This window comes from Anabrus simplex, chromosome 10, assembly GCF_040414725.1.
Source record: "Anabrus simplex isolate iqAnaSimp1 chromosome 10, ASM4041472v1, whole genome shotgun sequence".
Classification (NCBI taxonomy): Eukaryota; Metazoa; Arthropoda; class Insecta; order Orthoptera; family Tettigoniidae; genus Anabrus; species Anabrus simplex.
The window spans coordinates 14,466,109-14,483,185 of record NC_090274.1 but is presented as its reverse complement, the minus strand read 5'-3'; the positions used below and the strand labels follow the sequence as shown (position 1 = coordinate 14,483,185).

Sequence of the window (17,077 nt, the reverse complement as noted above, 5' to 3'; positions counted from 1 at the left end):
GGTTAACCTTTGAGATTCCAAACTTGTGTTAGGATCTGTTCCGATAGATAGACTGAGCACAAAACCAAAGAAAGTCAGCTTCATTTTCCTGATGATGTCCGTTACTTTGCTCGCCTTGTTATGCACATCCTCATTTTTTCTTAGCTTCCATGTTCGTACGTTCCCATGTACCTACGTGCCACAAGCATTTCTAGGGCTACAATGAGAATTACTTTCAGGGGTTCCACAAGGCTCTAATCTATCACCCTCACTGTTCATAGTGTACATGGATCGTTGGAAATCTGGAAATTGAAGGGTCACGGAGGAGAGACAGATGAAAAATGAGATAGAAAGAAAAAGGTGTACGAGCGAAGAAGCATTTGATAGACATTTATGGAAGAGAATAATCCAACAAAGCAAAGCTGTCCCTTCGTGACGTGGGAAAAGGCTGAGATAAAGAAAAAGTAGAAGATATATTCCAACGTTTAATTCCAACGCATTTTTTGGTAAATATTAACAGTTCAACCTTAAACACTCCTCACGCTTGTGCTCTTGGACAATAGAACTCCCTCCCGTTTAAAGCGAGTCATTGCAGTTTATTTAGAAATGAATAAACTGAGTTATATTACAAATAATTCACAATAACATTTCAAATATGAATGGCACAGGATCAACATTGAATGAGAAAAAAAAGTCAGTCGCCATAACAAACATTGCAAAAAGATTTCTCTAGAGCTTTTCTTTTAAAAGTCCAATCGATTGTACTATTTCAGTCAAGCGCGGCCCTTAAGAGGCCAGCCCTACTGGATGAGCGGCGAGCTCTGGCTATCGCTGAAGTCCAGCGTGTAGTACATCTCAGTGGTATCCAGAGCTGGGAAGGAACGATTTGACGACGCCGAGGCTTTCTCCTTGTCGTTTTCCAGCGTCAGGGTTCGACTTCTTGAGCTGAAAGCAACAACCTTCATGGCTAACTTATCGGCAAACAATACAAGCTTATATGCATGGCAAATATTTAAAACATTCCTAGGTCTACAAAGAGATTTACATACAGGTGTTCCACAAGGCTCTAACCTATCACCCTCATTGTTCTTAGTGTACATGAACGATTTAGTGAAAGGTATAAAATAGCGGAGGAGGGGGATTCAGTTTTGTGGAAATATAGTAAGCCGTCTGGGCTATGCGGTTGACTTGTTGTCAATGGCAGTCAGTGTTGAAAGCTAGCATTCAAATATCTTAGAGCTTTAATAGATGTTATAGTATGCCAGTTAGTATTTTCGGAGCTGAAGTGATGTTAGTCGGCAAGACAAGGACTGAACGTCAGGGACGAAACCGGAATAGGTCGATCATTTCAAAGATGTATATTCTTCCAGGATTAGATTCGATTTATTTTTATGCCAAAACAAGCGCCATTAGGCTCTCCCTTCTAACCAGATTATGAGATAGAATGTATATACCATAGGTGCTCAGCTGGGTGCCCCTTGAGGATAGCCCAGTGCGTCCGGGTTGGCGTGACGTAAATGAGGGCAGCTAACGTAGCGAGCATACGTCACAGTGAAGCGGGAGAGCGAAAACCCTTTGCAGGACGGGAACGGCGACGTTCGATTGTCATTGCGAAGCTCTCGACCACTACTCAGCGAAGTGTTGGATTGGGTAGAGTATATAAGAAAACAACCGCTAAAATCGCCAGAAAATCGACCTTCCTGTTTCATTTATGGTAATTTTATTTTCCCAAGGGGAAATTTATTAACTTTATTTCCGTCCATATCTTTGCACAGTCGAGAACAAAATACAGTCGAACCTGGATATCTCTAACCTCAATTAGTCGAATGTTTAGTATCTCGAAGTAACTTATATTTCCCGGCCGTTTGTCCAATTCTTTACGGGTATTTATGTCTCTATTGCTCGAACTTCGGTTACACGAATTTCTCGAAGCAAAGTTTTCCTTCCTTGAAGTAAAAAATACTCTGTAAGTCGAACTTTTTCAACATTAACTGTGCATTGCGGCGTTTGTGGTTTGTGAGGAACAGTTAACAGGTAAAGAAAGGTGTACAGTGATACTGGGAGCTAATATGACAGGAACTGAAAAATTAAAACTTCTAATGATCGGAAAATCGGGGAAGCGTCGCTGGTTCTCAGGTGTGAATTAATTACCGATCACATACGAAAGCAACCCCTCCGAAGTGGTGGATGACAAGCTCCATTTACGAATCTCGGCTGCGTGGGATTGATGAGAAGATTTTTTTTCAAAAGGTATTAACCGAGGTATGTTTCTTGTTTTACTACTGTATCCTGTCTTCTAAAAAGTCACTATAATAGGGGTTATAATTAAATTGATGCCGTCGAATAGAGTTTGTTCGTATATTTTTAAATACTGTTAAAATAATATATTCAGTATAAGCTGTACATGCTTAAAAGACGGTATGCTCCAATAAAATTTAGTTCCCGAGGTTTCTCGAGATATCGAGGTTCGACTGTATTTATACATTCAATTAAAACTAACACGTTATAATTATTGTTGTGTTACAATTTACAAAGGGGGTTTAAGCGTTCATGATACGATTTACAATTCCTTGGATGGGAATGACAGTATTTCAATTTATTAAAAAGTAAAATTCTTGTTATGCATTCAGGAAAAGTAATATATATTTACGTAGTTCAACAAGTTTACTGCTTGAGTTTACACAGTGTTTTTGTGTTGTTTGAATTTCCCTGTTCACTGGATTTTCAAATAGCATTTTAAACTTATCAGGCGTTCGATGGTGACAGCTAGCCTCGAAATGGCGAAGGAGTTTCATATCCTCCTCCTCACAGGCGGGAAATTTGAATTTTGGCGGGATATTTGAATTTGTAAACAAAGATTCAAATTTCCCGCCCGTAAGGTTTAGTGCCGTAAAGATGGCAGCATTGAGGTTTAGCCCCATCAAGATACCGGCACTGAGGTTAAAGATGGCCGCTTGACAGCTGTCAAAAAAAGCACGTAGCTTTGTTTACAAATTCAAATCTCACGCTAAAATTCAAATTTCCCGCCTGTGAGGAGGAGGCCTCCGAACTGTCCACTTATACTACTCCAAGATTAAAGTAAAACAACGATATAAATATATCTAAAACCAGATATACAGTACGTCTTCAAATAAATAACCTAACTGGTATTATTCTCGGTAATCATAAATGGATTGTTGGTGGGTTTATCTTTTTACCTTAACTCTGTATTATATTAGAAATGCTTCTAAAGAACCCCTTAAAATTTAATAGTGAATATTTTAATTCATTATGTACGTTACAAAAATATTTGAGTAGCCCTCTTTATTGTATCTGGTCAAAATATATAAACTGTTATGAACGTAAATAACTTATTCCTTACATTGAAAATGGCCTTCATTTCAAACTCGTGTATCGCAGCAGTGATCGGGAGAACTTGGACCAAACTTAACGGCTTATGACCTCACCACAAGCTCACTGTGGTTGAATAGCACACGCTGCGTGACGGAATCTTCAGCGTGAGCACCTCTGGTATTTATATAATAATATTAATAATAATGAGAAAAAATTACAGCTGTTAACTTAATGGAATACCAATGCAGATAATTATGGTAATGAAGTGATGGACGACGATGATGATGATGATGAGAATAATGATAATATAGAAAAAACGCAGCACAGTGAGTTTCACTCATTAGTTCGCCCAGATAATCTGTCTCCCGTTGACTCATCACTTCCCGTTACACAGCACGGGAATACCCGCACTTCGCAGTTTAAGTCCGTGCTTAGAAAGTCTTGATCTGTAGCTCCAATTGTTCTCCAGTTGTGAAGTGTTACTTCGGGGTTGTCTGCGCACCACACGCCCCCTGTGCCAGCGGAAGTTGTATAGGGGACCTTGTGAGCAGTGGATGTGCATGTGACAGGTGTAACATGGAACGTCGTCGTGATCTGTCACCGTTCGAACGGGCTATGATGGTCGGTGCCCGACGGATGGGAAGTGCGATTTTGGAAGTGGTGCGGGAATTCGGCTTCACACGATCAACCGTGTCCAGGGTGTATCGTGAATGGTTGAATGCGGGTGTCACCGTCCACAACAGATGAACGACCGGCCGTCCAGCCACCCTCGATGACCGTGACTGGCGACATCTGAGACGGATTGTCAGTAGTGACAGACGGGCAACCGTGCAACAAATCACGGCTCAATTCATGACAGGCCGTGCTAGACACGTCTCTCAGTGGACAATCCGTAGGAACATGGGTTCTATGGCGTATAGGAGCCGGCGCCACACACGGGTGCCACTGTTAACCCAACGTCATCGGGCACAACGATGCGCATTTGTCGCCAGTCACCAAGGATGGACACTGGAACAATGGCGTAACGTGATATGGTGGGACGAATCACGATTTCAACTGCACCATGCCGATGGGAGGCACCGTGTATGGCGCAGACCACATGAAGCGATGGATCCTCGAAGGTGTGGTCCAGGGCGCTGGTGTCTATGTCTGTTATGGTCTGGGGAGCATTTTCCTGGTATGGAATGGGCCCCCTAGTTGTTCTGGAAGAAACTTTGAATGGTACGCGGTATGTTGAGCTGCTCGGAGACCATCTCCACCCATTTTTTGGCCTTCCAGTGCCCAGACGGTTCTGCGGTGTTTCAAGATGAAAACGCGCCGCCACATCGCTCCCACGTCGCCCGGGAATGGTTCCAGGAACATGCAGCGGAGGTCCAACGACTGCCATGGCCACCCAGGAGCTACGATATGAACCCTATCGAGTATATCTGGGATGTCCTGGAACGCAGGCTCCGTACCATGGATCCTGCACCCACGAACAGACCAGCATTGGCGACCGCTCTGCAAACGATTTGGTGTCAGCTGCGTCCAGGGGACTACCAGGGACTTGCTGACTCACTTGCACGGCGTCTCACTGCAGTTCGCAGGGCCAGAGGCGGCCCTACACGCTATTAGGTGACAATCCCATGACATTTGCTAAGTCAGTGTAATTCTCGTAATGCCTCCACAAGTGTACACGGTAGAGGAAAGGGTGTTTATGTATGTACATTATGTGAAAACAAACTCTTTCGGGGAAGTCGCTAAATATTTTGTAACACAGTTTCCAGGTGTACGCCCCCCACACAGGGAAACCATGCGGAAACTCGTAAAAAATGGGGAGGAACTGGTTCTTTACTCGATAAAAAGCGAAGTGTTAAAAAACGTGTACTTAACGAGGGAAGAGTAAAAAAAGATAACAAAATACCTAAACCAACTTGGACAAGACGCCGGGGTTTCAAAGAGCTCAGCTTGGCGGGCCACGAAAATTGAAACCAAACAAGGTAACTGTAATAATTTTCTTGTTGCTATGCCGCGGAGCGGGCAGTGATGAGTCAACGGGAGCCAGGTAAGCTGGGTGCACCTGCCGGCCAACCAATGAGAGAAACTCACTCTAGTATTCGTAATCGTAGCATAGAAAGTGAAATTGTATCAAGGTATAGAAAAGTTAATACAGTAGTGAGCTTGCAGTTGCAGTGAGCCATCTGTCGTCGAAATTACTGTGTCGTCACATCGCTCTGTTTGCAGGCCGACTTACTCAGAGGTAGTAGACATGAAAGTAACAAGAATGTTTGCAGCTGAAAGCAAGTAGGGCCAATAGTCGGAGGGTAGCAGGATCATTGTCCTCAATTTAATTCTTAAGAGTGTATTCCAATCTTGGAAAGAAGATTTTTCTGAAATTAGGATCCTGCTTGAACTACACCTGTCTTCCTGTGTTAGGACAAACGTGTATACATGAAACCTTTTCGTGACCTTACCTGGTTGTCTTCGTAACCTCCTTGAACGGCGCCATCTTGCACGGCAGGAATGGAGAGGTACTTAGGAAGCACCTCTTGTAGGTCTCATGCACTCGGCAGTGGCACGCCGCCACCTGCAAAGAGACAAGGTGTGTTGATCAGCCCGCTGTCTGTGTGAAATTCCATGAGCTACTTAACTTAAGCCTAAAATGCATGCAATGCTATGCTGTTATTGAGAAACTACAAAGGTTGACAGTGACGTAGCATGCTATCGCTTTGCCCGTTGATCCAGAACGATTGATTAGGACACTATAGAGTTTTTCCGGTTTTAATTCAGCCACGACTTAACAAGTAGGAACAATTTACTCACGGTGAGAATAACAATGATGACAGCACAAGCCAATGTCCCGGCTGCGATGTACACGTTGTGAAGATGGTCCAAATGTATTGAGATGGGCATCTGCAGGTCCAGTTGGCTCTCCTGCTTGCTCGGAGCGATGACACTCGGGATGGCCTCAAGGATAAACTCCTCTGAAAACAAAATGCAATCAAGTCTGGATATAGTGAACTCGGTTATAATGAAAACCCGGCTATAGTGAACTCGGTTATAATGAAAACCCGGCTATAGTGAACTCGGTTATAATGAAAACCTTGCTATAGTGAACTCGGTTATAATGAAAAACCGGCTATAGTGAACTCTGTTATAATGAAAACCCGGCTATAGTGAACTCGGTTATAATGAAAACTCGGCTATAGTGAACTCGGTTATAATGAAAACCCTGCTATAGTGAACTCGGTTATAATGAAAACCCTGCTATAGTGAACTCGGTTATAATGAAAAACCGGCTATAGTGAACTCGGTTATAATGAAAACCCGGCTATAGTGAACTCGGTTATAATGAAAAACCGGCTATAGTGAACTCTGTTATAATGAAAACCCGGCTATAGTGAACTCTGTTATAATGAAAACCCTGCTATAGTGAACTCTGTTATAATGAAAACTCGGCTATAGTGAACTCTGTTATAATGAAAACCCTGCTATAGTGAACTCGGTTAGAATGAAAACTCGGCTATAGTGAACTCGGTTATAATGAACACTCGGCTATAGTGAACTCGGTTATAATGAAAACCCGGCTATAGTGAACTCTGTTATATTGAAAACCCGGCTATAGTGAACTCGGTTATAATGAAAACTCGGCTATAGTGAACTCGGTTATAATGAACACTCAGCTATAGTGAACTCGGTTATAATGAAAACCCTGCTATAGTGAACTCGGTTATAATGAAAACTCGGCTATAGTGAACTCGGTTATAATGAACACTCGGCTATAGTGAACTCGGTTATAATGAAAACCCGGCTATAGTGAACTCTGTTATCCTGAAAACCCGGCTATAGTGAACTCGGTTATAATGAAAACTCGGCTATAGTGAACTCGGTTATAATGAACACTCAGCTATAGTGAACTCGGTTATAATGAAAACCCTGCTATAGTGAACTCGGTTATAATGAAAACTCGGCTATAGTGAACTCGGTTATAATGAACACTCGGCTATAGTGAACTCGGTTATAATGAAAACCCGGCTATAGTGAACTATGTTATAATGAAAACCCTGCTATAGTGAACTCGGTTATAATGAAAACTCGGCTATATTGAACTCGGTTATAATGAACACTCGGCTATAGTGAACTCTGTTATAATGAAAACCCTGCTATAGTGAACTCGGTTATAATGAAAACCCGGCTATAGTGAACTCTGTTATAATGAAAACTCGGCTATAGTGAACTCGGTTATAATGAACACTCGGTTGTAGTGAACACGAAATTAAAAATTAAAAGTAAAGGATGTTACACAGCGCATTACATTGTAACATAATGTACTCTTGGTTATCCTTCTCGTCGTCGTCCTTTTTCTAAAATGAAGGACAGAACGAGCTCCAGAGGCTCGCCGAACAAAGGACAACCTCACGATAAGTTCTTTAGATAGTTTGGACATGTTATGAGGATGAAAAAGAAAAGGAGCGGAAGACGGAGACCCAGATAGAAGATGGGAATGGAAGAGGGGGACCCAGACTAAGGTCGCTGAAATCGATCAAGAATAGAATAATTAGAAGAAACCTGGTTTGGAACACAGTTGAGGAGAAACAATTATGGTGGGATAAACAACTCAACCTGCCAGGAGACGAACGATTTACTTATAATTAATTAATTTATTAGATTTGTCACGAGTTACTTGTTCAGCCCGCCTCTTCATTTTCTTTCTCCTCCTATTTCTCTGTATTCGGAAGACGCAGGGAGGCTTGTCCTCACCGTCGGTTGTCCTGAGAATGGTTTTTCGTGGGTATCCATTCTCCTGCACCAAGGCGAATGCCAGAACCGTTCCCAACAATTTCATGCAGGGGAAAAAAATTTAATTTTAATTTTAATTTTAATTTTAATTTTAGCCCGACATTCTTATCTTCGCCTGGTAATGAGAAAATGTTTCACAAAATTTGCAACAAGTGTTTTCAGAAATATCAGATTAAATAAAATCTTGTAATACAGATCAACAATAAGTTGCTTTAAGACGTGTTAAGGTTTGGTAAAGATCAGATCAATACTTATAAAGTTATGAATTTTCAAAGTGAGCGGCCAGTTGGATATGAAAAAAAATACCGACATTTCTTCGTTCAATCTGCATAAAAATGTTAACTGGCTATGATAAAAATTTCTACTATACACAATTAAACGTAGAATAAAATAAGCTACATTTTGTTGTTGCTTGTTTCTATATGGGACAAAAGATAAACGTTTTATTAATGTGTAAACTCAGCTGTCTGAATTTTTTTCTACGACAGTAGTATAGGCCAAGCCCGCCAATCCCCTCACCTTCTCCACACATTTCCATCACCAACACAATTCTCCTGGCCTGAAAGAGAGCACCACCGTGTAAGAGGCCCGCCTCCCCCTTCAGGGGGATATGCTGACATTTTTATTTACATGGCGTGGCTAAAGATACGAAGCCTGCTATTCTACACTGCATTGTATAACGACAGTCAATGTTCTTCATTCTATATCTAATTAAGTAGAGGCAATCCTATGTTTTCGTCTGACCTTAGAGGACCGAATTAAGAAGTAGGACAAGCCCATGCACATGGCGTTCATAGATCTAGAAAAGGCATTTGATAAATTTAAATGGACCAAGCTATTTGAGATTATGAAAGTGATCGGGGTAAGATAACGAGAAAGAAGAATTATCTACAACCTGTACAAAAATCAGATCTTTTTTTTTTTGGTAGTGGCTTTACGTTGCACCGACACAGATAGGTCTCATGGCGACGATGGGATAGGAAAGGCCTAGGAGTTGGAAGGAAGTGGCCGTGGCCTTAATTAAGGTACAGCTCCAGCATTTTCCTGGTGTGAAAATGGGAAACCACGGAAAACTATCTTCAGGGCTGCCGACAGTGGGATCCGAACCCACTATCTCCCGGATGCAAGCAGCTCACAGCCTAACCTCACGGCTAACTCGCCTGGTAATCAGATCACTAGATTTCCTGTATCATCCAGATTTCCCCTGTACAGATTGGTCCATAAATGGTTCTTAAGATTTTTCTTTCTTGCTTTTCTGCATCTTTAATCAATGATCTGCCCGCAATGATCAGTGTTTCAACATTATTATTATTATTATTATTACTATTATTATTGTTACCGTGTTTTAGCGGTAGGTAGAGGCGCAAGAAGGTGCGGGCGTGAATGGGTTTCAAACTACGGAATCAAAGTTAATGTAAAAGTAATTTAAAATTTAACTAGGTTATATTTTCTTTTCAAAAACAAAGCAATAACAGACATGGCAGGTACAATGTAGCAAAACAAGGGGAGATACAATATTTACAGGTTTTGGGCTTCACGCCCTGACTTCTGCGATCAGCTCAGTTTTACCACAAACACAAGTTTTAACAGAGGGGCAGAAAACCCCATTCATCCCTAGGAGCCCCTGGCTCCGAATTACACAGAAAAGCCTCCACGAGGCATATGACACTCCATTTTCAAAAGAGCGATCCGCTCTTAAAATTTAAGCCTCTCAAAGGCCACACCAAACTCTACCTTCAAGCTGTCCTCTAAGGACGTATTCACAGGGGTAAAATACCCAACCTACAGAGGTCTATTACATGAAAAGAAGGTTGATTATATGACCTCTAAAATAACAATTTGAGAGGAGGCGATCTTGCACTCCTAATACACTTTGTTTTTTTTTTAAACCTAATCTGGCTCTGGGCCGCTAACGCAAGGGCTAATCCCATACTACAGAGGTGACTTAGAGAAGAACACTTTACATTACATAAACGAAGAATAGTTTGAGAAAATAAGTTCACCTCAAAACAACTGTGAGTGGGAGCTCGAGAGGGTTAGCACTCTCTATCCCAATATGTAGCTTTACAAGAAAAAGATGAAAAGAGTAATTACATTTTAGGAAAAAGGTTACATGATGGAACTGCTTCGAACCCGCCGCGAGTGTTAAACTGCCGACCTAGCAAGAAAAGAAGTTATTAATAGGCCATTACCTGGTGTTGAACGGCTGAAGAAGAAAGAGGCGCTTCCCGCCTCCTGCTATGTACTTAATACACTGAAAGATGGAACAGAAGTGGCCCGGAGACCCCAAAATCAGCAGTTTATATCCTCTCGCGGAAGATTCTAGGCGTTAGGGGAAATAAAACACCCTCCCTCAAAGTTTTTATTGGCTAGGGAAAAGAAACCCCTACATAGGGGAAGAAGAAACACATTATTGGTGGAAAATTAATTAAAGAAATTCGGGATTGGCTAGATCCAAAATAAGGGGAAAAGGAGGGGTATACAGCCAACGTAAACCATGACAGAAAGAAATTTAACAAAGAACAAACTCTTGAAATAAAAATTTCTCCAACAAAATAGTTCTTTGATTTCGCACTAGGTTGCACTATTGTAATTCTTCAGTAGTGTCCTCTAGAAGAGAAAGTTCACACTTCTTACTTCAAGCGAAACAAAAACACATCAAAAGTGACACAGTTCAAAAACTCAAAATTTTCCACGTGGTGACATCTTCTGAGAAGGTAGAGAATTAATAGAATAGATAAAGTTCAACCTTCCTCCAGAAGAGGAGTTTCGACTGGCGCAACTTTTAAATAAACGGTGTAGAGGTGTACCGCCCGGTACAATTATTATTATTACTTCAGATGGAAGAACTGGAGACATGAAAAGCACGCGAATCTCTTTATCTGCTCCACTATGAACACTGATAAAGCGGTACTCACCCTGGCAAGTCTTGCCCGTGTATCCTGGACGACAGGCGCAGTAGAAAGAGTCCACACTGCTCCAGCAGGTCCCACCGTGGCGACAAGGGTTCACACTGCAGGCCTAGGGAACAGCACAAGAGTTAGACTGTGGCTACTCGGGGGGAGAGATTCAGTGGTGAAGTATAGAGTGTCTCACTTACAGCTCGTGAAGGGATGAGGCAGTCGGGTCCTGAGAAGCCCTTGGGACACTCGCAGGAATAGTTGTTACCGCGGTCCACACAGTAGTGGTGCTCGTGGCACGGGTTCGGGTCACACAGGTCGACCTGCAAACCAGCAAGTGTCACGAAATATCTCCACTTCAAGGTAAATTTTGACATGTTCACGTATTTAAGATTCTATTACTAAAATTTAAAGAAATCCTCTCGCCCAACGCATTTTACTGGCGCCCATCAAGTGGGCGGAATATCCAAGCAAATGGAACGCCTAGTTACCTTCACGTGGCACCTCTTCCCCGTGTACCCTCGCCCACATAGACACGTGTACCGCCCAATGTGGTCCATGCACGTTCCTCCGTTGATACAAGGTGAGGACTCACATTCATTATACTCGTACTCACAGTTCTGGCCGGTGAAACCTGCAACAGACGAAACAGCAATCAGCCTCAGTCTGGCCAGCAGAACATAGTTGTACTTCAGTCTAAACTGAAGGGACCTGCAAAGAAAACTGAATCATTAAAGATTTCGAACTAAACGAGCTTCATTTTTTCAATCAATGTAATTGTAAAAAGAACATGGCTACGTTTTATATTTTAAAAATTGTAGGAGATTCCCAAATCTCTCGCAATATTCTGAATGGCTGTTGTCTGCTCAGCAAAAGTTCATATTTTGTTTTTTCGCTCGAGTCGGTTTGGATACACGCTGATGTGCTGTTAACACCAGTAATTTCCTACAGATCTGCAAAAGAATGCGACGGAATCTTCACTCTATGAGCAGCTTACATCACACAGGCAAACGAACAGACATGCAGGCCAACCAATGCGCAGAGAAATAATCGAACACACAAATAAAACAAGAGTCGGAGAAACAAACAAACAAACAAACAAACAAACAAACACGCAAACTGCCGTACAAACAAACCGATAAACAAACATGCAGACAAACAGACTAATAGGCAAGGAGAAACAAAAATAAATAGACAAATAAGAAAGCAAAAAAAATAAACAAATGAGCATGCAAATAAACAAACAGATGAACAAGCATGCAGAGAAAAAAACAAATATGAAGAGAAAGAAATATGGACACAAACAAACATGCAAACAGACATACACGCAAACAAACAAACAAACATGGAAACAAACATGCAGAGAGACAATCGAAAAACACAAACAAACAAACAAACAAACAAACATGCAAACAGACAAACGAAGAAACATACAAACAAGCACACAGATGTGCAAGCATGCATACAAATAAACAGCTAAATAGACAAATAAAAATGCAAAACAATCATGCAAGCAAGCAAACAGCTCAACAAACCAACAAATAAACAAAGAGACAAACAAAAACAGACAAAATTCAACTAAACCAACTGTCGATTTCTCTGTAAGCTCAACTGAGATATAAACCGGGAATTGGGTCAACATTTGAAGTGTACAGGCAAAATCTCTTGTTTTATTAATAGATAATAGTTGCGCGGCGAAATAGACTAAACAACGGAAGCACTCATTAAAATGAGAATTATAACGACTTGAACGGCAGTCGCTTAAGTGCGGCCAGTACGCAGTATTCGGGTTCGAACCCCACTGTCGGCAGCTCCGAAGATGGTTTTCCGTAGTTTCCCATTTTCACACGAGGCAAATGCTGGGGCTGTACGTTACTTAAGGCCATGGCCGCTTCCTTCCCACTCCTAGCCCTTTTCTATCCCATCATCGCCGTAAGACCTGTTTGTGTCGGTGCGACGTAAAGCCATTACCAAAGAAAAAAGCATTTCTTCGGCTGCTCGTAGAGTTGCGCTCTTTCTAGGAACATTAATCACGGGATTCTCCCCTAACGGTTTATTTGTGGAATGGCTCTCTGGTCGTACGATACAATAATAATAATAATAGATATGGAGCTCAAGTACATCGTTTATATGCTAATATGACAAGAAATGCTTCTTCATCCTTTCTTAAAGTCCAACTGTGGAAACCGTGCTTAATATATGTCGAGCGTTGATTGCATGAGACAATAAGGCTTTTTCTTATGCAAATCTCCAGTCCTAAAGTTGTAAATCAGAGCAAGAACACACGCAAACTCAGAGCAAACAACACATGAAGAGCTCTCTGGATGTTCGTACCCATCTGATGAGCTCTGACCACATCTGTGTGCTCTGCAGTCTTGCTTCTTAGTACCACGAATTTGCGATGACTGCTTAAGTAGTACTTGGTATTTGATCACCTTGTATTTCCTCAATTGTGTTGCTAGGACGTTCCCAGTACTAACACGAGTGAAGGTCTTAATTTGTGTAAAGAAGTTGTGTTCATTTTTAGAAAGATTTGTGCTGTAATTAGTTCATTCTGTTAACGTTCATCCCCGGGCTTACAAGTGTTAACATGAGCTGCTTGTACACAGTGTAACTGTTTCGACACTTGCTGCTTGTCCACTTCTCACACCCACACAAGAGGACACAGAAAACAAGAGGCTGTATCGGTGGAGTTCAACACTCACTCCAGGTAATTTGTCACACCGTGTGTCGACTACAATGTGGATGATCAGAGAATTCACTTGCACTTGGTGAATAAATATGTCTAAGCCATTGAAATAATCGACTTAATTTTCCCGCTTTTGGCCTAAATATTCAAGGACTGTAACTCCCGATGGTCTACTGCTGCTGCCTGTTCTATCGTTTGAATATATTTACTCAAATTATCCAAAGCACTGCATTTCATGAGACCGTCGTTAGAGAGCAGTCGTTAGAGGACGGCTCACAATCACGGAGAGAGCGGGATACTAACAGCCCTGCCGAAATCAACCAACTTTTCTCTATTCACTTCATCCGACTGCAGTTATTTTATCTGTTGTCACTCCTTCAAATTCGACCATATATGGACCATGTAAAATAAGTTCCTACAATATTGTTTCCTTTGTTGATTTTCTTCATCCTGTCACTGAGTTCTTCTCTTATTTCATCCGTTCAGATTTGCAGGAGTTCTGTCTTTTTCTGCTTTCCTAATTGTCATTTCTGCTAATTTTGCCCTCTAAGCAGCAGGTAGAAATATTATTTAGCACTGGTCATCTTGTTCTTGTCATCTTTCCAAAACTTGGGCGTGTCTTCTCTCTTGTGTCCAAGCATTCTTGACTTTCAAATTCCTAGCTGTTGGCTTCTTGGATGTGAACTTGCGCCTGAACGTGGTTCGTGTAGTTGCCAGTGGGTCAATATTAATTTATTCAAGGTGGGTTTGAGTGTCTACCAACCAGCCTAATTTGGTTGTCGACTTCCGTTAATGATGGAGATGATATTTTTGGTCGGTCGAGAGTCGTCCATTCGTTTTGTGTCCATAAAATTTCATACGTCTCTTCCGTGGAACTGAGGAGAATCGCTCAGTCATAGAATACAGTTCTTCAGAGATTTTACGCATCCAGATACCGTCTGAGTCCACATATCTTCCTGAGTATCCGCCGTTCTACTTACTCTCTGTCCTTGAAGTTGATGAGTAAGGATGACGTCTCAATTGCGTAGAGTGCTTCTGGGAGAACAACTTTGAGGTAATGTCGAAGTTTTGCTTTGGTGCAAAGCCATTTCTTATCATAGATATTTATTATTATTATTATTTTATTTATTTAGGATCGTTTCATTCTCCTGTGGGTTACGATTACATAACTTCCTTGACTGTTGATGTTCTTTCTTTTTACGCCAATTTCCTTCATTCTCTGGTTCGCTCTTGTTTGTTCCTCACCCTTCTTGTTCTCCTGGTTTCTCTAAGAACAGATCAGTCACCTCCGGAATTTTCCTTCTGAACACTGTTCTGTTTGTAATGTCTCCCTCCTCAATGCCACATTTTTTAAGTTCCTCATGAACTTCTTTCAGCCATGGTACTTGGGTCTTTCCTCTTTCCTGGAATATGAGGATCTTATTTGCTAGGCGTTCCGGTCCCATTCTTCTCAGGTGTCCATAGAAAGTCAGTCGCTTTTTCATATCGAGGTTAAAATGTTCTCGCATTTTTCACACAGCTCTTGATTTGATCTCAAACGGAAGGTAAACTCATTTCCTGTTGCTTTCTTGGGTCCCAAATTTTCCTCAGAAATTTACGTTCTTTCTTTTCTATTTCGATAATACCCTTTCTGGCAATTGTCTCTGCTGCATAGAGTCATTCAGGATTCACCACGGTATTATAGTCTCTGAGTTTTGCTTGATAGGAAAGAGATTTGGACTTATAAGTTTCCTGTCATAGTCTGAATGCCATCTCCATCTTCTTTACTCTTTCTTAGATAGCTGGCTTCTCGTTGTTATTAGGAGTCAGAATAACCCCTAGATATTTGTATTGTTGTACTCTGTTTATGCCACCGTACTTGGTTTTCATTGTCCATGTTGGTTCTTTGGGATTTATGTTCATGTAATTAGTTTTCTCAAACGATATTTGCAGTCCTGCCTTTTATGTTGTTTGTTGCAAAACTTCTATCCGTCCAGTGGCAGTCTCTAGATATTCAGCGGACAGTAAGTCTTCCGCAAATTATTTATTTATTTATTTATTTATTTATTTATGTATTTATTTATTTATTTATTTATTTATTTATTTATTTATTTATTTATTTATTTATTTATTTATTTATTTATTTATTTATTTTGTTTATATTTTGTTAGTGGCTTTACGTCGCACCGACACAGATAGGTCTTATGGCGACGATGGGAGAGGAAATGCCTAGGAGTTGGAAGGAAGCGGTCGTTGCCTTAATTAAGGTGCAACCCAAGCATTTGGCTGATGTGAAGATGGGAAACCACGGAAAACCATCTTGAGGGCTGCCGAAGACATTGGGATTCGAAACCACTATCTCTCGGATGCAAGTTCACAGCCTCGCACCCCTAACCACACGGCCAAATCGCCCGGTATTTTATTTATTTATTTATTTTATTCGTTACAGTCATCTACGATCCGCGTTTACACAATCCACCAGGTCTTCTATCTCTCAAACGTATTCCCTTTTCTTTGCACTCCTTCCAGATGTTCTTATTTCTTTGACTTCCCGTTTGTCGTTCTTCAGCCGATATTTTTCGTGACGTGACGAGTTTCTCCGTTGCATCCCTCATTCTTCCCAAAGGTTGTTCTTTCTTTTACATCTCCCTCCTGGATCCTCGCTTCTTCCTAGTCTTTGTGAACCTCCTTAATCCATAAAGGTTGTGCCCTCCATTTTCCTTGTAGACTAAATATCCTGTGTGTCAGTCTCCTTGCACCACAGAGCGGTGACATGGCGCATTGTCCTGATGAAACATGGCATCTCTATCAGGGTACTCTAGGGCCAGAAGGCGATGCAGATGGTTTGAAAGAAAGTCCACATAACGTGCACCCGACAGTGCTCCCTGTAGCCGGACGATAGGGCCTAATTGCGACCATGAAAACGCCGTCCAGACCAGGACTGAGCCAACTCCCGTCTGGACACAACCTGGTTGACATGCAGGATGCATAGCTTCATGGGGCATACGCCACACTCTCACGCGCCCATCAGCTCGATACAACTTGGAACCAGGATTCATCGGACCACACCACACGCCACCACTGTGTCGAGGTGTCAGCAAAGGGTCATGAGTTGGTCGTCCGCTGGTGAAGCTTATGCGGTGCAATTGCCTCCTTAAGGGGCCCATAGACGTGCAATATTATTGCGCAAAATGGATTTACAATATATTGTTAGCTGCCTACAGACATACAATATTATTGCGCAAAATGGATTTACAATATATTGTTAGCTGCCTACAGACATACAATATTATTGCGCAAAATGGATTGTACAATATATTGTTAGCTGCCTACAGACATACAATATTATTGCGCAAAATGGATTGTACAATATATTGTTAGCTGCCTATAGACATACAATATTATTGCGCAAAATGGA

General features: G+C 41.5%; 1 protein-coding gene across 1 annotated transcript in view; it reads right to left on the bottom strand.

The window, feature by feature from the left end:
• Window positions 1-575: 575 nt before the first annotated feature.
• Window positions 576-17,077, bottom strand: part of wry (weary) — a 178,024-nt gene continuing 161,522 nt past the window's right edge. The window contains exons 7-12 of the mRNA XM_067154803.2: window positions 11,483-11,625; window positions 11,192-11,314; window positions 11,010-11,112; window positions 6,115-6,275; window positions 5,766-5,878; window positions 576-924 (exon numbers count right to left, since the gene is read on the bottom strand). Of these exons, the coding sequence (XP_067010904.2) occupies window positions 780-924; window positions 5,766-5,878; window positions 6,115-6,275; window positions 11,010-11,112; window positions 11,192-11,314; window positions 11,483-11,625 (788 nt within the window). The 3' untranslated portion in view covers window positions 576-779. The remainder of the gene's footprint in view (window positions 925-5,765; window positions 5,879-6,114; window positions 6,276-11,009; window positions 11,113-11,191; window positions 11,315-11,482; window positions 11,626-17,077) is intronic.